General features: G+C 37.3%; 2 protein-coding genes across 5 annotated transcripts; one reads left to right on the top strand and one right to left on the bottom strand.

Moving 5' to 3' along the window:
- The first annotated feature begins 1,785 nt into the window (after positions 1-1,785).
- LOC129724792 (V-type proton ATPase subunit G-like) lies at positions 1,786-3,436 on the top strand. The gene is made up of 3 exons (XM_055679963.1): positions 1,786-1,977; positions 2,159-2,259; positions 2,492-3,436. The coding sequence occupies exons 1-3, from the start codon at positions 1,896-1,898 to the stop codon at positions 2,669-2,671; spliced, it is 363 nt and encodes a 120-aa protein (XP_055535938.1). The 5' UTR covers positions 1,786-1,895; the 3' UTR covers positions 2,672-3,436.
- Positions 3,437-4,017: 581 nt separating this feature from the next.
- Positions 4,018-20,750, bottom strand: LOC129724790 (tumor protein D52). Of its 4 annotated transcripts, none has more exons than XM_055679954.1 (6): positions 20,551-20,750; positions 5,865-5,986; positions 5,640-5,800; positions 5,335-5,394; positions 4,690-4,852; positions 4,018-4,605 (listed from the first exon to the last, which is right to left on the bottom strand). In XM_055679954.1, the coding sequence occupies exons 1-6, from the start codon at positions 20,567-20,569 to the stop codon at positions 4,489-4,491; spliced, it is 642 nt and encodes a 213-aa protein (XP_055535929.1). In that variant the 5' UTR covers positions 20,570-20,750; the 3' UTR covers positions 4,018-4,488. The 4 variants fall into 4 exon arrangements, with proteins under 4 accessions (XP_055535929.1, XP_055535926.1, XP_055535930.1 ...); XM_055679951.1 differs by lacking the exon at positions 20,551-20,750 and adding an exon at positions 17,772-19,692; XM_055679955.1 differs by lacking the exon at positions 5,335-5,394.
- Between the last annotated feature and the right edge of the window lie 13 nt (positions 20,751-20,763).

Raw genomic sequence — 20,763 nt, 5'->3', positions numbered from 1 at the left:
TCGATATATTGATTTTCAACTGGAACAATAATATAACTAGAGTGGCGCCGTGTCATCAAAAGTAACGCTGGTAACACTGGTAACACTCAACATCCTTTCTCTTTTCCCCACACGAGTTTAATGGGTTGTTTGCTCAATTGGAATGACACTGACAGATATTTTCTATTTCCATTTTGACAGTGTCGCCACTCTATCCAGCTTTTTACGCACCTTAATGGCGGTCGCTACAATGCGTGTTCGTAATATGCGAACCTCTCTGCCTACGTCAGATTTGCGATTTCCGAAAAATTGGCAACATAAATGTTGCCAGATATATTTTTCTTTTCATAAAATATATGAAGACTTCAAACTGACGTAAGCAGAGTTGTCAAAAGGTTGGGTAATTTATTACGAACTTCGTTTTATAGCGTCCGCCATTATGGCGCGTAAAAAGCTGGATATATATTTAAGGCACTCTACATGCAGGTACTCAAAAGTTGGTGAATAACTTTTAACTAAAAGTTCATTCCCGCACATAAGGGCTGATTTAAATAAAAAATACTGTGTAGCAACATTTATGTTGTTTGTTCTTCAGAAACCCTAAAGCTTACGTAAGCAGAGAGGTTCGAATATTACGAACATGCAATATGTAAAGCTCGTAATAAATCGCGATGCAACCTTAAGAACATCGACATTTGATCTCCAAAACCGGGTCTACTACGAAAGGCTGAAACACGTAAGGCTGAAAAACACGAAAGGCTGAAAAACACGAAAGGCTGAATCACGAAAAGCTGAAAAATCATTAAGGCCCAAGCACAATGGTTACGTTTGCGTTGCGTTGACGTTAATTTGGCAGAAAATGTATGGGCTAACTGTCAAATTGCCGCAAACGCAGCCGCAACTTATCAATTGTGTATAAACTTAGGGCTGAATGCTCACAAAGTTCATTTCTAAAAAACTCTGAGATGTATGCTATTCTTACTCGCTACCGCTTGTTTGGACTAAACTAGAAGATCACCCCTACGAGTCAGTAGACCTAGGAAAACGAACGAACCTATATAGAGGTGATTTCTGCGGAAAGCACTCTGATTTGGTTCCTTTGGTTTAATCTTTGCGCGACTCTATATTATAAACATAGACTCTGCTCAAAAAGACCTGTCATTGTCGTCCTTTATCTCATCCAACCGGGGAGTTGAAAAGGGGGGTAAAATTTGCCTACCAATCTTAAATTCATCATGGCATCAAAATTTCCTATAAAATGCTTAAGCCTGTATTACACTCTTTGTCCAATGGTCAAATATTTGACCTTTTGACATAATGGCCAAATTTATTTGATATCATGGTTGTTGTATACCCGTGTTTGCCCTATGTTAAAATTGGAGAGTGACAAACAATTTTCTTTGACCAAAATTTTATCTGTCAAAAAGTGACAAATATTTGACGCTTGGTCAAAGAGTGTATTAGATAGAGCCTTCACACACAACATAAGATATTCATTGAAGGTAAACATTGTACTTAAAACAAACGTTAAGTCTTGCTTTTTCCCATTTATAAACATATTTTTTCGAAAATAAGTCAATGGCAATTTTTAAAATTTACTCAAAACGAATATAAACTTTTAAAAGATTGAAGTTTTTACTAATCTAATATCACATCTAATTTTTTTGAATGGATAGTTTCATAACAGTTTTAAAATCATTTTTATCAATTTGTCATTATTCACCCCCCCCCCCCATAATCATAATCTTCTCTAAAGACTGCCGTGAAATTTGATGCAAAATAAATAAATCTGGCAACTTTGCTTGCAAGTGACATTAATTAACTTTTGCTTCGCGAGCTCGTTGTTCAATTCGGTGATTTGGAAATTTTGGGCCAGTTTTTTCACTTTCGCACAAAGTCTTTGAATTGAGTGTGCAATGGCGAGTCAAACGCATGGAATTCAGCAATTGTTGGCCGCTGAAAAGCGAGCTGCAGAAAAGGTTGGCGAAGCACGGAAAAGTAAGTTCCTGTCTGTAAGACCAGCAGCCAGAAAGTAGAAAAGCTGCGTTGTGCTCATATGAGAAGAAAAATCAATAACAGCGCCAGCTCATTTCTTCTGTGTAGCTCTTATCATGCTCGGTTCAATCGCTGTTAGATAAGAAATTGAATCATGTCTGTTGTACACTTTCTTTCCTAACAGGAAAACAGCGTCGGCTGAAACAAGCCAAGGAGGAAGCCCAGGAAGAAATCGAAAGATACCGCCAGGAACGTGATAGACAATTCAAAGAGTTCGAAGCGAAGGTAAGCCAGAAAACCATTCGTGGTGCAAAGTGTATGACCTTCAGCACAATCTGCGAACTGGTACCTACTGAATGAATACACAATGAGCACTAAGTGGTGTTTTGATGCGTGTAATCACGATTTAATATACAGTATTTTGAAGTTTATTTGCGTAGTTAGACATTTTCAACCTTTCAATTTGAATAAATTAAAGATGGAAAATGATAGAAATATTTTCACATTTTTTTTATAGCACATGGGTAGCCGCGAAGGTGTTGCGGCTAAGATCGACGCTGACACGGTTGTTAAGATAGAGGAGATGAGCCGCTCGATTTCCGTCAACAAGGCCGCTCTGATTGACGAGATTCTTCAGCTGGTTTACGACATCAAACCGCAACTGCACAAAAATTTTCAAATCATGGACAAGAAGTAAGGTATCTTTCCTATTTCAACACGATACGGCTAGCAGAATAGGAGCCAACACTAGTTTTAAATCGAACATCGCCACTCTGAATGTTAATTCTAAATAGCAAGATGCTGTAAATAATTGTTTCCCAGAACATTTTTTTGGTGTTTCATTGTTTACAGTTCAAGCTGACTGGAATAATGAAATAGAATCGGTTTAGAAGATTTTCGTTTTGTGTTATCATAAGGTTAATTTTGTATTTATTCGGAAAAAGTATTACCTTTACAGAACCTGTTAACAGTACCCGTGTGGCTTTTGTTCATTTCCAAATTAAATCGAATTTAAAAATGCAAGCTTGAGATTCATCACCTGGTCCGTGATATGTCGCAGTTTATTACTATTTACCCTAAAATCAATCGTAACCGAAGTCATGACAATATTAATCGTTAAATGTCCAAATCCGTAAAGCTTTCAACGTTTCGATCGCCGCCTTGATATGTATAAGGTGTTGATCAACATTTTTAAATCTCTTGTCCGTTCTCATTGTTTCTGTTAAACAAATTGCATCTTGACAAAATTTACGAATATATCTTCTCTACTCTCTGTAACGAGGCAACGGTCGCGGTACTAGTTCATATAGATTTTTTGTGTTACAGCGCCATCTAGTTAAAGCTAAAAGCATGCAATAGATAAAAATAGTGCAAGATTGTATCGGATTACATTACACTACGCAGCCATGTAAAGTACATAAATTATATCTATTATGGAGTGAATATATCGTTACGGAAAGAAGTGGCAGGAGTCATCCTCATTCAAGTATCACATTTCTCCTTTTCGTTATGTCCTGACAAATGAACGTTGGGATTAACTTTTTGAAGACAAAAAAAAAGTTTTAGGCTTTCGGAATAATTGTCAAAATTAAGCTGCTAGTCTTTGTGTAAAGAATGTATTGACGTAAAGGATAAACTGCGTCTATCTTATTCAATTATGAGCACACATATTATCCTCCGGTCACGGATTTTAAATTAATTCAATACATATCTTCCTAATTAATAACGGTTCGATGCTATTAGGTGCTGTTTTGTTACGTCTAAATCGTGTTAAACAGTGTATAGTATAATCGTACAGCATATAATATAGCATGAGAGAAACGAGAATGTTACCATCCTGTTAAGATAACGTCATTCTGTTCCGTTCAACGGGAGGCGATTGAGGCTTTTGTAGGAAAATTGGCAATTACACATCACAAATTTATTTTCACGGGTCGATTGTTAATCTGCTTAAGTACCTACAAACTACCGGGCTGCTATTTTTTAAAGGACCGCTATTCAAAATGGTTGCTTTATGGCTGAAACAAATAAAAACCACTACAGTTAGGCACATTAAGTTTTATTGTATTTAGTTTTTTCTTCTAAAGTATAAAATATCTTGTTTTTATGTTCTGTCTGATTTCCGATGGTACTGTGAAGTGGACTGTTTTGCAGCAATGTGGGCGGATAAGAACAAACGATTCTCATTAGAGTACTCGTGTCGAAAAAGGGCTACTTCTTCCTGTATATACGCTAAATCTTACTAGCCAAACGGTACTAAAGATACAAGAGTCGGCGTACACTGCGGAAAAAATATCTTCGATTGCATAATTTATTGATCTTAGAAACAGTTACAGCAGGTTCTACAGTATACATAGCATTCAACAGTTGCATCATGTTAATTTATCTCCTAAGTTTGGGTATAATCCCTATCAAACTTGCAGCCCAGAATAAAACAAAAAACTTTCACATCATGAAGTGTTTACTCTGCAGCCGATTAGTGGCGGGCGATACGAAACAGGCTGAAGTGGGTTATTAAGGAACGATTTTCTCCTCCGGAATGGCCGTTGGTGTCGTGATCGAGCTACGACGTTCGTCGTTCTGCAGATCCGACAGACTCTGGATCGAGCTGGACCGCGAGGATACCTTGGACTGAGGAAGGGAATAGAAGGAGAATAGAAGACTACATTATAGGTATGTCCTAAACTGAACACGTCAGTGCCGAGTTGAACCTACCCTAACGTTCTCGTAGGCCGACCCAACCTTCTCCTCGAACGATCGGTAGGAGTCCGATTGTTTCATTTCCGAGAGTTTCTGTGTCATCTTAGTGGTGATTCCTCCCAGTACGGACGTTGTCTTACCGGCTGTTGTCTTGAGGGCCGTCTCGGTCTTCTGGTAGCTGTAAGTAGGTAACAGATTAATTCAATCCCCTCGCTAGCTATGGATAGATTGAGACGACAGACAATAATGTTGAAACAAGGATGTGTGCCATCTTCATTTTGGGTAATGTAAAAAGTGCTAGGGATCTTACGGTAGTTTTCGGAATTGTTTGCTATTTTGGAAACAGTACTCACCCTTTCGCTATCCTATTGGTGAGTAAAAGCAGAAGCCAACGCGAGGAATGAATCGAATCAAGAAAGACATAAACAAGCAAGGGAAAATGTTTATCGTTATCGCAGGATAACCGGGTGTAAGAGTTTAATTTAGAGAAGTAGCAAAGCCATCGACCAAATTGACACACTAACACAGTTAGATGGTAAAACAAAAACGACTTGATTAGGGTAAGAGAGTCGACATCAAAAGTTAGCAGCACACCAGGATGTTACAAGGTTACGTTAGACGGCACCTTTTTGCATCCCTTCGGAGAAGTATTATACTTACATCGGGGCACTTGTAACAGCCGTTGTAATCTCGCCGACCTTGGACTCGACAGTGTGATAACTTAAAAGGAAAATGAAAATAATAGTAATAACAAAAAATGAGAAAGCAAATCAACAGGTAAAATATACAGCTCAACAGCACAAACGAATATTGACGGTACAGTTGTCGGGGAAAAATTATAGGTATACAAATTATAATAATTATGAAGGTGTGACTACAATCCTTATGGATTGATCAGTTTGCACATCATTACAAAAATGACCTATTGGATGACGAAGGTAAGCCAGAATAAATTCGATACTTACACAGTACTTTCCTTGACATTTTTGAATCCCTGACTAACGTCGTCGGTGATTTCCTTCCACACAGTGATACCCAGCTTGCGCTTTAGTTCACTTGCGAGCCGAATCTTGGATTGCAGAACGGTACGAAGTGTAGTGATTTCTTCCTCAACTCGGGCTAGTTCCTATTGTAGGAGAGGTATAATTTTATTTTATTTTAGTCTGAAGTGTCATTTCCAGATGACCTACCTGACTCCACTCGGCACGTTGAGCATCCTGTTCTTCCGAGGTCAAACCGGAGAATTCCTGGGCGATCTCGACAGAGCTCACCGAACCAACGGGAGATGCATCGGACAATTTACCAGAATTGTCTGCAAAAGAGTGGTTGAATAGTTTTACAAACTTTGTCGTCAAACACATCAGTAGGTAAAACAATATTGGCAACAGAGGAGAGTACACGGAGAAATCCATTGTTTGCTGATTATCAAGAGTATTGGCTAACATTTCAACGGATCATCACACCTGATGGAAGACTGTGCGGTATAGTGGCAAAGCGCGAGCAGTCTCGCGGTCAGCAGTGAACCGATTCGTCGCGCATCAGTGCGAGGTAAAACGAAATACAAAACGTGAGCGACTTGTTTGGGAACATGTTTTCAACTGCGCATGCAATTCTGTTGACAAGCGGAATCGACTCAAGAGGCCGGAAGCATGTATGTTGTAGATACATATCTTTAAATGAAGCTAGATTTTGAAGGCAAGAGCCAAAAGATTTTCAATTTTTTATCAACAAGATGATCGTCGAATACGTCGTCAAACTATTCCATCGAGTGCAAAAATATGATACAAATTTTATTTTTGTGATTTTATTTCAAGTTGTTTGTGTCATCTAGCAATATATTTTGTTTGTAGATACCACCTTTGTGGTGTCTCACCAATTCTGGAACGTGATGCAACCAATAAAACTAGTTTTTTTTATCAATAATAGTTCATTTTTTTATTTAAAAAAAAATCACTTTCTACTCGCAGAAACGAAGAAGTTTTTTTTAAGAAAATTGTATTTTAACAATGTTGACATCAATCAATCAAAATTGCAAAGCTCCAATATTGCATGCCAACACAATGAATCAATCCAGTTTTTATGCTTTCATTTTACGACTTTCCCAGTTCTTGGACAAATGTTGTTATACCTAGTACGGGCCGGAATCAATTCGTAGCTTTTTTATAATGGTTTATTACGAAATTGTTATTACACTGAAGTTACCAGAAGAATTATCCATTATGTTCTGCTACTTTCAGGGAAAGGACGAATTCAGTCATTTTTTAGACCTTGAGCTTGTTCTTCAAAATGCTTCAATTAAAATAAATAATGGTTTGCTACTTCAATATTTGTGTGATCGAATTGAAAGAGGAAGAGATTTTCATAGATATAACACTAGAAACGCGGATGAAATAAGAACACCTTTCTTTCTAACAAGAGCCTTGCAAAATTCATTGTTTTATAAAGGTATAAATTTTTTCAATTCGATGCCAAGACATGATAAACGTGCACCAACGCTTGCGGAGTTCAAGAGACAATGTATTTCACATGTGAAAGTTTCTGTTGTACAGAACGAAAATTAAAACTTTTATAAAATGACGAGAGTTTATCTGACGAAGTTTAAACAACGGATTTATTTTGGATGAACTATTTATTTTTGGAACCTATCTATTTATTTATCGTTTTATTGAAGCATGTAACTGACGAAGTTTTTACGAACGGATCTGATTGTGTTGTAAAATTTTATTCATATTTTATATTAGACCTTTTTTAATATGTAATGAATTAACAAAAACTACTGTGTTCGTCACGGTGGTGATGATGGATTTTTTCCTTTATGTTGTCGTAGCTTTGAAAAATATTAGAAAGTGACTACATAAGTTTGAGCCTCGCGCGCGGAATTCAGATATAAATGGATTCTTTAACAATGCTTAGAGAAAAATCATGAAGTAGTTGTGGTTAGTCTGGCTGAAGGTCATGAAAACCCTGTGCTAGTTTTGTGTAGCTCTATAGCTCTTCACATATTTACCGATGTAAATCAAGTAAACAGTTTTTGAAGAAGTTTATATCTGGAGGTAAAATCAGTTCGTTTTTTTGCATAACTGATTTAAATGTGACTACATTAATTATCTATAGATAAATCGTCCAGCTCAAACCTTTGTAGGGGTATGTGGCAGGACCATCATCATCATCATATCCTGTGGCTTGTACGATAACTGGAACTCCATTCTAGGGTAAAAAGACTGACAAAAGTAGCTTTGGCAGTAAAGTATGTTCATCTTTCGAAGCAATTTACGTAGGGGAAATAGGGGCATAATGAGCACCTTAACTTGGTTGCTGATTTAAGCAGGTAAAACGACAAAAATTTTAAGCTGTCTTCAGTGCAAAATTTGATTTAACTATCTATAATTAAAGGCACACTATTCACAAATTGGAAAGTTTATCGTATAATGGTGAAAAACACAAATTAGATTCATGCATCAAAAACTAGCAATCAGTCAATGTGTGGGGCACAATCACGGGAATGGCACCGCTGTCAGCTACCATACATTTGACGCGTTACCAACATCACTGGCACTGGCACCCGAAAAATGGTCAGTTCACCCTTATCATATGTTGATTCGGGCAAACCGACCAAATGTTGACTGCAGTTATTGACAGCATATAGGATAATTTCGAGCAATTTTTCAAGATTTTTGTATGTAATGTGATATTCTAAGTGATATTTTGTACAATAATTGTGCCCCAAAACAAATAGAAGCAAATTGTGACGGCATAAAGAAAGTTTTGTGAAGAACGGTACAGAAATAGATGTCCGTTACGCTTGAAGGCTACCATACCAATCCCTTGGGCACAATGAGCACCCCACTGGGGCACAATGAGCACCCACTGGTGCATAATGAGCACTCTTATAGAAGATATCTTGAAACTGTGTAAAAGTACGGTTTACCTACAAACGGCCGAAACACGAACGGCCGAATTACAAACGGCCGAATTTCAAACGGTCGAAATAACAAACGGCCGAATGTATCAAACGGCCGAACCACAAAAGGCCGAATCATTCGAAAGGCCGAAAAATCATTGATAATTAATGATGATTTAAATGAAACCCGAAATTATCCACCTAGCGGTGAAACCCAGCCTCTTTCATTCGAATTTATTATTTGTTAAAATAGATTTACACGATTTCTATAATTTCTGGTGTATTTTGTTTTTCACTCTAAGTAACAAATTTTAGGTAGCCAACAGCACAACTATACCAAACATTGAAAACTGTACATTCACACACATTTAAACATATATTAACACATACACACGAAAATAACATGAAATAAATAAGAAATTTATCTTGGTATAATCGAAACGTCACTGTACTTATTTATAGGTCAGAATCGGTTATATATTGGGGTGGGGAAAAGTGAACGAATTTCTAGAACCAAGTTTTTTTGGTTCTTTTTGGGGCCCCAACAACCCTAAACTTACCTGAAGTCGATTGGTTTTGTCTCCGCTTGGCGCATTGCCTTTCAAATTTGTATGAAAATTTATATGGGAAAACCTACTTTTTTGCATTTACCTTTCTAGAGAGCTCAATAATGCTCTAATAATGCACTACATTATGTTAAAGTATAGTATTCTATGCCTAACAACTTTGCAGAGGACACTGAAGAGCTAGAATGTCCCTGAGAAGAGCTATAGCTGTTAAAAGTGGATTATGTCGATTTTAATGCAGAAAATCTTGTTTCCTGCCAACATTACCAATGTATCAGCGTCAGTAGGATTCCCATCTGAAGTAACCTGTTGTTACGAGTTTTTACACTCAGCTGGATCAAGCAAACAAATTTAGGTCAATATTCTAGGCGTAAAAAGAATCTACAACGAGTTTCAGAGATTACTTCTGATGGAAATCTAACTGACGCCGGTACACTGGCAGTGTTGGCAGAAAAAATTATTTGCAACATAAATTTCGACATACATACTTTGAACAGCTCTAGTATTTTTTTGGAACACCCTTGCTCTTTAGTGTCTTCGGCCAAGTTGTTAGGCATCAAAAAACCTACCATTTGAAGTTATGAAACCGTTTGAGCCATTTTGAGCTCTTTAGAGTGGAAAATGCATAGAAGTTGGTTTTTCCATACAAATCTCCATATAAATTTGAAATGCAATGCGCCAAGCGGAGACAAAACCAATCGACTTCCGATAAATTTACGATTGTTTGGAACCCCAAATAAAAATATTTTTTTTTTTTGTTTTTTTATTTGTTTCCGTTTCCTAATTGTTTCATAGAATGAAAAAATATTGAAAATTGATTTTGTTTAAAATTTAATGCAACACACTCGTGGCCTTCGCCCATCTCGATCGTCCGGGGCGCATGCTGTCCTTACTCGCTACCGCTCGTTCGGACGTAAACTAGGGAATTGCCCCTATGCTTCAGTAATCCGGGCAATCCAGTAGATCAGTTGTTTGCATGCGAGGGGCCGCCGCTTCCGAAAGATTCTCTAATATATGTTCGCACCATCACTGTAAACAAACACTGACTATGGCAACAGACAAACTCACAAGTCTACTGAGATGAATTTCAGGTAAGTTTATGTGACAAGGTGTGCTCATTTCACCCCACCTAAAGGTGACCATTTCGCACCTACCGAATCAGTTAAAGTTAACATGAGATTTTAACACTAATTATAGCTTAAAATCAAAACTTCAATGACAGTGAATTCGGGGTACGACCCATACGTCATATTGATGTGTTTACATACTTGATTGAGCCATTTAAACGACCGTAGAAGCTTATTTTGTAGTGCGCAATAATAATAATTTTTTCCACATTCGGGAACCAAATTGATTTTTTCAATATATTTCGATATTTTAAACAGACAAATCACTTTTGTTCTACATAAATAGATACTGTAGTAACTACGGAAGAGTTCCACATACCATATTGTATAGGTTGTACAGTCAAACCTGTTTTTGTGCGAAATTTATTTTGTGCGACATTTTTTATGCGATTATTTTTTTGTGCGACTATTTTTATGCGAATTTTTTTTGTGCGGCATATGAAAAAAGGCCACTTCCGATAACATTTTCAGCCATTTAGTTTTTCCGTTTCTTGGAATGAATTCCAACGCATTACAGAGCTCTTGTGCCCAAAAATTACTATTTGAGCCAGTTTTACGTAGGAAAAGTCACGAATTGCTTGCCTACGAAGGAAAGCGGTTGATAGGATTAGCATGTTTGAAAAAGTTTCGTTTATCAATCCGATGTTTTAAAATTTTCTCATAGGAATTCTAAATCAGAATCAACAACTTTCAAGTTATTTTTAACTGAAATTTTTTTAAACCGCATAAAAAAAGTTTTTTTTAATAATGCTGTGGAAATATTGTTTTGTAGCTGCACGTGAAATTTCAAATGATTTTTTATGCGATTTTTTTGTGCGGTACCTATCCCTCGCACAAAAATAGGTTTGACTGTATTAAAAAATGCGTAGTTTCGCATAAAAGTGGGGTGCCCATTTCGCCCCGTGTGCTCATTATGCCCCTAATCCCCCTACGCCATCAGCAATTTAGGTTTTTCTAAATATTTCTATTGTCGCTTCTCTACAAAATTTAGCGAATTAGCAATTAGCGTTTCGAAGGCCAAAATTTTAGCGACGCTAACAGTTTCGCTAACCAGCTCAAAAATTAGCGAATTCGCTGAACCGCTAACTGAATTTTAGCGTCGCTAACCAGCGATTAGCGAATTAGCGGAATGGCGCCGACCACTGAAAATGATTATTACAAAATCGTTCGGAAATCTTTCGATTGCATTAACAATACGTTACCATGATGCAAAGTAACCTGCGGCGAAATTCAAAGAGTTTTTGGCAGTTTGTTAGAACGAAGAGAAGGAATAATAATGGAACTTCAACAAAGGTTTTTCTAGCTTATGAATCTACTATTAACCCATTGGATAAATGTGAATTGTTTGCTGAAAACTTTTCTACCGTTTCCAATGTACAACTGCTGCTACTACTGATAAAGCTGTACTCGCCGATTCCGATATCCCAAAAAACATGATTTCGGCTGACGTTCCTGAGATAATAGAGGAATCGTTACGTTAGGAAACTGTTCAATAAAGCGAAACTAACAGGTAATTGGGAACATTAGAACATCACTAACAAAATACAACAAGGAAATAAGAAAATCCAGAAGAAACAGCTGGAAGTTAATGTGTGAACTAGGGTGGTTTACCGGTAAAACAAAAACCGGTAAAACCGATATTTTTTTCAATACCGAAATACCGGTATTGGAGAGGCGAAAAAACCGGAATTTCCGGTATTTTTCCTTGAAATTAAAAAATTGTCACAATATTCATAAATCATTGTAAGGTTGATGAATGCTAACCACTTAGGTAGGCGTTACAAATCACATGACGGTGTATATCATAAATATATTTAGACAGAAGCAACATTGAATATTAATTTACTCTAACCTATTTATTCAGATGATGTATTTGTGTGTATCAATAGTATGTCAAAAACCTTCATATCAATAAAGCAAGACATTTATTTTTTAAGTAGAACAGCTAATCTCTTTACACACGCATACAAAGGCAACCCGTGGGTTTTTAACCTACTAGTCCAACCACAAATTCTGAAAATCATAGTTTGGGGCAGTAATCACCATCTTATCCGCAAAAAGACGTAAGTCATTATTCGTTTTGTGCTATTTAAAAGTAAAACTAAAAAAATAATATATAAATATAAATTTGGATTAGGGATTTATTTTTGCATCTAGTTATGAACAACTTGCTCCTGATACAAAGCATTTACAGGATGGAATAATCAATCAATAAAAAATTTCGTCCTAAAAATTACTGCTGCTTATTCTTGAGAAAGTGAATTTTAAATAGCTGTAGCTTGGTCAAAGCTTCGTCGCCCAAACTGCAGCGAATTTTATTAGCAATAATTCTAGCTGAGAAAAATGCTTTCTCAGGTTCAACTGAATTTGGAAGAACTGTATAAAGAGCATCAAACAGAATAGAGAAGTATTTACCTTCGATTTCTTCGGGTTCGTAAAATGTAAGTTCTTGTCTGATCGTCATTTGATTTTCTTCTTCATTCATTTACTCTTCTCAACAGTTTCAATAATTGTTCCTCTAAGAATTTCAAATTTATTCATTAATTTAAAACTATGTTTTGCGATGTGAAAAAAATTTGAAATAAAAATCAGCATATTTTTTATTAATATGAGTTTCGAAATTATGTTCTTCTTAATCATATCACTGGATTCATTCATTAAAGTTTTCCAAACACTATTAAATTTATCCAGTGTTGTATTTGGATCGTATAACACCACACGAGATCAAAACAAGTGGTCCAAATCTTACAGAAAAAAACTGGGTCGTAATGAAGCATAGGTACTCATAAATGCAAAAACCTAATTCTGCAGCGACACGTCCATAGATGCGACCTGAAACGCTAGGCTAAAAATAAATATCAAATCCAAATTTCTGTATATACTCAGGTCGCTTTTTACGCGGCTTTTTTCACGCGGATTCCGGAATTTACGCGGTATTTTTTTTTTACGCGGATTTCGGTTTCTCTTCACTCGGATCGCAGAAATAACGCAGGTTTTTTTTTATGCGGATTCCGAAATTTACGCGGATTTCGGAATTTACGCGTTTTTTTACGCGGATTCCGGAATTTACGCGGTTTTTTTACACGGATTTCGGATTTTACGCGGTTTTTTTACGCGGAACGTATCCCCCGCGTAAAAAGCGACTTTAGTGTATATTCAATTATTTTTCAGTTTTATTTTCAAATAGTACAAAGAGAATGACTTGCGTTTTTCCGCGGACATGATTGTCATTATTTTCCCAAACTATGATTTTCAGAGTTTTGTAGTTGAACAAGTAGGTTTAAAGACCACGAGTCGCCCCTGGTTTGTATTAGTCAGAAAAAATCAAAATACCGGTTTTTTTACTGGTTTTCATTTTTATGAATACCGAAATACCGGTATTTCGAGATGATGGTAATACCGACCACCCTAGTGTGAACGTATTGAAAACACATCCACTGCAGCCAGGTTGCAAAAAGCCCTGTCTAAAGAACATTCCAACGGTTTAGGTAGATTGAGAAAAACTGACAGTACTTACACCACAGATTCTCAGGAAACACTGGAAATTATGATGGAAAACCACTTCCAAGGATCATATTCGGATACTGATGAAGTGCATCTGGAGAACAGGTAAGCTCACATGCGACTTGGACTGAAACCCAGGAACTTGCCTGTTCTATATTCAGTAAATCGAAGGTTGAATGGGCAATAGACTCTTTCCAACCAAACAAGTCTCCGGGAATGAATGGAATACAGCCAGTTATGCTCCAAAAGAGCAAGCAACTGTTTATTCCAATTATTACGGAGATGTGTAAGGTGAGCCTACTACTAAATTACATTCCATCTAGTTGGAGACGAACTAGAGTTATTTTCATACCAAATGCCGGAAAACGGGATAGGACAATCCCGAAAGCGCTTAGGCCAATTAGTTTAACCCTCTAGTGCCCAAATTAATTTTTAGACGGACTTCGAAAAGTCACTATGAAGCTTTATAAACATTTTTTAAGTCCTTATTGAAGCTTTTTAGAGGTTCAACTGAAGACCGTCTAAAGGCGGCACTAGGCACTAGAGGGTTAACTTTCATCTTTTTGAAAACTATGGAAAAAGTAATCGACTATCATATTAAAACAGTATGTATGAAATCCAATCCATTAAGCAAATTTCTATTTGCTTACAAAAACAACGTATCAACCACTGCACAATGGTCCAGAAACCAAATTTAGAGGGAAATTTGGGTCTAGAGCTCTATAGCATCATTTTAGAGAAAAACTTTCTTCTACAAAGTTGTTACATATGATAAAGCGCTCATTGAAAAATTATCAAAAATTAGGGTGACCAACATTTTCGATGCAATCAAGTATCTAACTTTTTTATCTTTGTAGATAGAAGAAAAATTTGTTCTACAATGTTATAGCTCCATTAATTTTAAGTAACTTTGTAAAAAAAAGTTTTTCTCTATCTTTGAAAACAACCGATTTATATTGAGAAAACATATTTTACGCTCTAATTTTTTTATTTCAAGTTTCATCTCAAAACTCTCTTTGAACGACTTTAAGAGCTTTTTAAGAGAAACAATTTGCAATGCTGACATCATAAATATCTCAATTTTACTCAAAGTTATTAATATTTTTCATCAAAAAATATGCGTTTTTCATTTGTATGTCATTCTTTTTGGGGCAAACATAAAAAATATCTCTTGGTCTCATTTTGAAGGGCATACTTGACTCTTAAAATGGAGGAACTATTAGAAATATGTTATTTTTAAATTTGAGTAAATTCAATTTAAAAACAAGCCAAAAATTTCAATAATTTTATACATTATGCATATGAAAGCACCCAGATTTATTTTTTGGTACTTTTTCTTATAACTAGACGTAATTACCTTTAATTTGACCCAAAAAGATCAAACATCGATCAACTGGTTCAAAAGTTATGAATTTTTTTAAAATTAAAAACATCGAGCACAGTAGTTTTTTATGGTCACCCTATTTTGAAGTTGGTCACGCAAAGTGCTTCAATTGTGCTCAAAATCGCAGGGATGCATATATGTTGAAAATAATCAAACCCGTATTGTTTCGTTGGGTTGTTAATTGTTTGTCTCCTTATGGTCATTAATCGTAGACGATCTTCTTCGGAGCCTATCGGAAAACGGCTTCAAAGTGATACGTTTTGCATACGACGTAGTGATTTTAGTTAGGGGAAAACACGACTGCGTTATTTCTAATAGAATGCAAACTGCACTTAATCTCACAGCTCAATGGTGCAGGCAAGAGGGATAGAGTGTAAATCCATCCAAAACAACTATTGTTCCTTTCACTCGAAAAAGGAAATACATTGTTCCTAAATTGCGATTGGAAGGCACCGATATAAAGCTTTCTACTGCTAAAAAAACTAAGGTGGAACACTCAAATCGAACAAACAATTACCAACGCCACAAACGCCCTATGGGTATGCAGCAGAGCCCTCGGAAAAAAGCTGGGGTCTCAAACCCAGCATGATAAATTTAAGTTACTAAACAATAATCATACCCAGAATAACCTACGCTTCGTTAGTTTGGTGGCCCAAAACCACTGAAACATCCACTCAAGCTAAGCTAGACAAAATCCAACGATTGATCTGTGCATCGATTTGTGGAGCTATGAGAAGCACTCCATCAAAAGCCCTAGATGCAATACTTCACCTTCTTCCACTTCATTAGGTGGTTCAACTAGAAGTGGAAAAAAGTGCTCTCAGGCTAAATCGACAGTAAAACCTTAAAGAAGGAGATCTAACAGGACACCTGAGAACACTGAAAGATTTCCAAATAAATAATCTAATAAAAAGTAAGAAGGATTGGGTGGATATGAAACCAAATTTCGAAATTCCCTACAGAATGTTAGAGATAAAACGAGAAAGTTGGCAACAAAGTGGACTCACAATTTAGGAAGCTTCACTTTGCTTCTACCCAGACGCTTCTAAAATGAATGGTTCCGCGGGTGCGGGATTCACAGGACCAGGAATTAATAAATTTTTCCCATGGGACACTGGCCGATAATAGAATGCACGAATACGTGTCTGAAAAGAAATTATCGACACGCAAATATTTGCATTTTCTGTGATAGTCAGGCAGCACTTAAAGCTCTAAAGTCTCCTTTCTGCCCTCTAAACTAGTGTGGGAGTGCATCCTGTCGCTCCGAAAGTTAGCTATGAAAAAGCAGGTTAACTTATACTGGGTTCCTGGTCATTGTGGAATCGAAGGAAACGAGAAGGCCGACTTACTAGCCAGACAAAGGTCATCCACTAACTTTGTTGGCCCAGAACCTTTCTGTGGAGTCTCCCCGAGCGCTCTAAAAGCTAAACTCGGTAAATGAGAGAAAGCGACCAGTGAAGCAAACTGGGATGTCATAAGCGGATTACGACAATCGAAAAGATTCATAGAGCCAAAACGCGAAAAGAGCCTCGTGCTGCTCAGGTTAAATAAGAAAGACCTGAGGACATTCACAGGTCTTATTGCAGGGCACTGCCCGAATAACTATCATCTCAAGAAGATAGGCAAACTTGATGATGATAAATGTCGCCTTTGTGGCATCGAAAGCGAAACTTCAGAACATCTACTCTGCGAATGCCTAGTAATAATACAACGCAGATTGCGTATCTTCGGTAAGGAACACATAAAACCTACCGTAATCTGGAGGGAAAGTTCCGGTGATGTAATAAACTTCATACGAAGTGCGTTGCCCAGCTGGGATAAATGTGCAATCAACTCGCCAAATAGTGATGCTCGTACGGTCTTATGGAACGATTAACGTACAAATCATCCATTTTTTTAACTAAACAATAGCCTTTCGAAAACGTTACATTCTTGACAGGTGCGGCCGTATGTTTCCACTTAACTACTCAAGTTTGAGCGCTTAGTAATGACTGTATAAGATATTTTATATATGTATAAATCATTCAATTTGATCGATTCATTTTCGATTTTTCTATGCAGAAGGAAGACATACTCTTACTTTCTAAAAATTAAAACACAGTGAACCGATTAGATTTTATAATTATAAATAACGCAACACAATTCACATTTGTTCTGTTTATTGATCGGAATCAATTCGCTACTGTTTGGAAGTGATTTAAACGCAGTACTACAAAAATAAACGTATAATAGCGATGCTGATTCAATAAGGCTACACGCAAGCCCCGCCAGCTTAAACATTTCACCCAATGTCCTTGGAAATAAAAATCAAGGACTAAAGGGCTGCTCAGGGTTTTCTATTTCCGCACTCGTGACACAATCAGCTGATAAGGCTCTAGCGCGTGGGGAAATAAAGCCGGCTTACTTGCAAATAAATGCAGATACACCAATCAATAACGATGCGAAAAGGAAATCAAAAAGTCGCGCCACTAATTTATGTGAACGATGGAATCAAGCTAACTACAGTATAGTTCAGTAGAGTTACCGTAAAGCAAAACGAAATGGACCAAAGCGTGTAATATATAAGCATTTCGATGGGGCACAAAGCACCGCTAAAGTGCGGAAGCCTGACCTACCTACGGCACTCCCAATGTTGAGGAAGCTTTTGTAGTTGTCCCCACTGGACATACGGGCGAGGTATGGTTTCGAGAAGTCGATGAAAGTTACTCGCACATCCCGTATTTGTTTCCTGCTAAACAGGTTGAACCTACTGGAGCTGCCGTTTAGCAATCTGTGTGCCAGGATGTGTTCCATAATTTTCCTAGCTCCAGTCGATTGTCGCGAGGTCAAACAATCTACAGGAAGAGGCGGGTGGAACTCCGTTTCCACTGTTTGCATTTCCAGATCAGGATCTGCATCTTCGTCGGACGATAGGCCAAGAATCTGATCCAGCGTCAGCGAACGCAGATAGAGCTCGGTTTCCTCGGGCCAGTTCTGCTCGTCGCCCAACTCGTCCACATTGTATTCGTTGACGTCATCCAGGGAAGGGGTCACACAGCTGTCTAGTTTTGGAATGTACGGATCCTCTATGTACTCCAAGCTGGGTACATCGTCTTCCCCGACTCTCATTTTCAATGCGGATTGCCGTGACTGGTCCCGCTTTGATTACTGGCACTTTGCCGATATTGATTGCCTCCGACTAGAGAAAAGGTATTGCGACTGGCAAGAAGCAAAACGCCGTTACGACACCATTTCGTTTATTACGATTGTTCGTAGTGAACAAGATTGAAGCAATAGTGTGCACTGGGCACTATTTTCGGTATATTGCTGGTTTAGATTTCACGTTCAAATCAACAAGGGCGCAGCTGTTTTGATGAGCCTATTGCAGTTTGTTGTTGCTGCTGGTACCCGCGGTCCGCGTTTTAGCGGCATTCAAAAGAATCACTAGTTTTGCACATGTATTACAAGCGACGAACGGAGCTGAAGAATAACTTGGTTGTTTTCTGGTCTGGCGATGTGGTACGGATAACTTTCACGCACACTTTATGTAACGGGTCACGTTGATGATGAATACGATGATGGCAGTAATGACAATGGTGTAATGATTATTTTGTGGGAAACTTCTCTTGCTTTCTATGAGAAGTGAACAAAGTTAACTTCAGCAACTCGTTTTCATTTCTTTTTTGCTCAATTAGGTCACTGTTTTCCTCGTCGGTCGATCAGCTCTGTTTATACTGATCGAATTCTACATGATCGAGTTTCCATAAATTTTTTGAATGCAATAAACACGTTCACTTGCACGAGCCAAGTATCGAATATCAATTTAGCAAACAGTGTTCTACTTCGAAACCACAAACAAAGAGCAACAATAATCACACAATAAATTCAATTTTTTGCTTTATATAACATCTTCGAGTTCTCGATGAAACGAATGTAGTTCTAGTTGGCTGGAGGACATGGCCATCAAAATGAGTCTACATTATTGCCCGATCACTTTCACGCGCGCGTGCATGGGATCAATCGCGACCACGGTGTTTCGAGCCCGCGAACATGTGGCTTAGGCAAAGTACGAACCTAAACTGGTCGGGCTCAAAATCGTGTGAAGCTGAAAGCGGAAAGCGAGCAGAAGACAGGCAAGCGTTGTTTTTTGCTTGCCGTGTACCTCATTCCTACACACTCGTGGCTAGCTGGTATGCGCCACAAGAAGGAAATAAAAAAAAAACAGTCATTTAGCGTTACCTGCCGCCGCGGGCTGAACTGGAAAGAGTAATCTAACAAAATAACAACATAAGAAGCTCTCAACTTCGCAAATGGAGAGAAAGAGATCTTGAAAGGTCGTGTGCATCGCAGAAGTAACTGTACAATACGTTTTTTCTCTAACTAGTTTTATATAAAACTAAAGCAATTTTAGCTAACTTTGAAAAAAAAATATGAAGCGAGTTTAACCTTATCCTAAATTATTTAATTCGACGAAATTATTTTTTTTGCTTGACAGAATAAAATGCTAGTTGAAATGGAGTTTATTTCGTTCATGTTAATGATTTAACCGGTACACTATGTAATTAAAGACTTTATTTTTTTCTTCGTGCAGAATAATAGTTTCAGCATTGAACTATATTGTCAATCTACTTTTTTCATCATTGTTCAGGTAAGTATTTTTTTTTCATAGTCAGTAAAATAAAACTCAAAATCCAAGTATCAGTTCAGCTTCAACTATTACACTTAGCGCAAAAAACTACTAATTGCTGTTGTAGCCGATGCTTGTAGGATGAAATAATGGGTGTAGAAACGAAAATTCCACTTTTTCATCAATATTAATGCCCAGTAAATCTCAAAAGCCCATTACTGATATCGTCACGCTTAGTGTAATGTACAAATTCACATCAATTATCATCGAATTGTGAAATATATAAATCCCGTATAATTTTATCTGAACTTAATCATTTTTCAGCGTATCAATTGGTAATACATAGCAGAGTTGTTAATTACGTAGAACCACCCATCGAGGGCCTTTGTTGCTGCATAATGATAAGCACGAGAAATCCCCTGATAAGAGCAATGTCAAACAACGCAGTTTTAAATTCTACGACAATTTTGAAGTAATGACTCATTGCCGATAGTAAACCTGCGATGAACTATTATTTTTCTACTATCATGTTCACAATACTGTCGTACACGTTAGTGCCACATAATGAATAACACCTAGGACCTAATTTGCTTGACGGGTACGATATCTGTACCGGTTGATGTACTTTGTTCAATTTTATGTAATAAGAAGAACTAACATGAAATATTTAGAGGAAAACTTCTACAATAGCAATTATTTCTCAAACAATGGATTCCCGTTTACACAAGAGTACCTTGAAACAGCCGACAATCTTCCGAATGTTCGTTCTGCGGTGAAATTCTACTTACAGACTGGGGACTCCTCCATTGCGTACGTTTGCGAGCAATGACTGACCGGAATATCAAGACTTTAAGAAAATATCAGCAGCAGTGGTAATAAATTGGCCACAATTTATACTTTTTCAACTAAAACTCACACGAATCATAAATGCACCAGCAGATTTTTTTTGACAATAATTGGAACGATATGAGAAGTGACGTATGCATCAGCGGTGCTGTCAA

This window comes from Wyeomyia smithii, chromosome 2 (assembly GCF_029784165.1).
Source record: "Wyeomyia smithii strain HCP4-BCI-WySm-NY-G18 chromosome 2, ASM2978416v1, whole genome shotgun sequence".
In the NCBI taxonomy this organism is placed as follows: Eukaryota; Metazoa; Arthropoda; class Insecta; order Diptera; family Culicidae; genus Wyeomyia; species Wyeomyia smithii.
The sequence above is the reverse complement of the archived record's forward strand: the minus strand, read 5'-3'. Positions and strand labels throughout refer to the sequence as shown.

Bases quoted from the DNA above. Each gene is read 5' to 3' on its own strand.
- LOC129724792 (XM_055679963.1), top strand. From the start codon at position 1,896: ATGGCGAGTCAAACGCATGGAATTCAGCAATTGTTGGCCGCTGAAAAG. The intron at 1,978-2,158 runs GTAAGTTCCTGT...CTTTCCTAACAG, and splicing joins GGTTGGCGAAGCACGGAAAA to GAAAACAGCGTCGGCTGAAA. The intron at 2,260-2,491 runs GTAAGCCAGAAA...TTTTTTTTATAG, and splicing joins TCAAAGAGTTCGAAGCGAAG to CACATGGGTAGCCGCGAAGG.
- LOC129724790 (XM_055679951.1), bottom strand. From the start codon at position 18,264: ATGAGAGTCGGGGAAGACGATGTACCCAGCTTGGAGTACATAGAGGAT. The intron at 5,987-17,771 runs GTAGGTCAGGCT...ACTCTTTTGCAG, and splicing joins CAACATTGGGAGTGCCGTAG to ACAATTCTGGTAAATTGTCC. The intron at 4,606-4,689 runs GTAGGTTCAACT...TCCCTTCCTCAG, and splicing joins CGGCCTACGAGAACGTTAGG to TCCAAGGTATCCTCGCGGTC.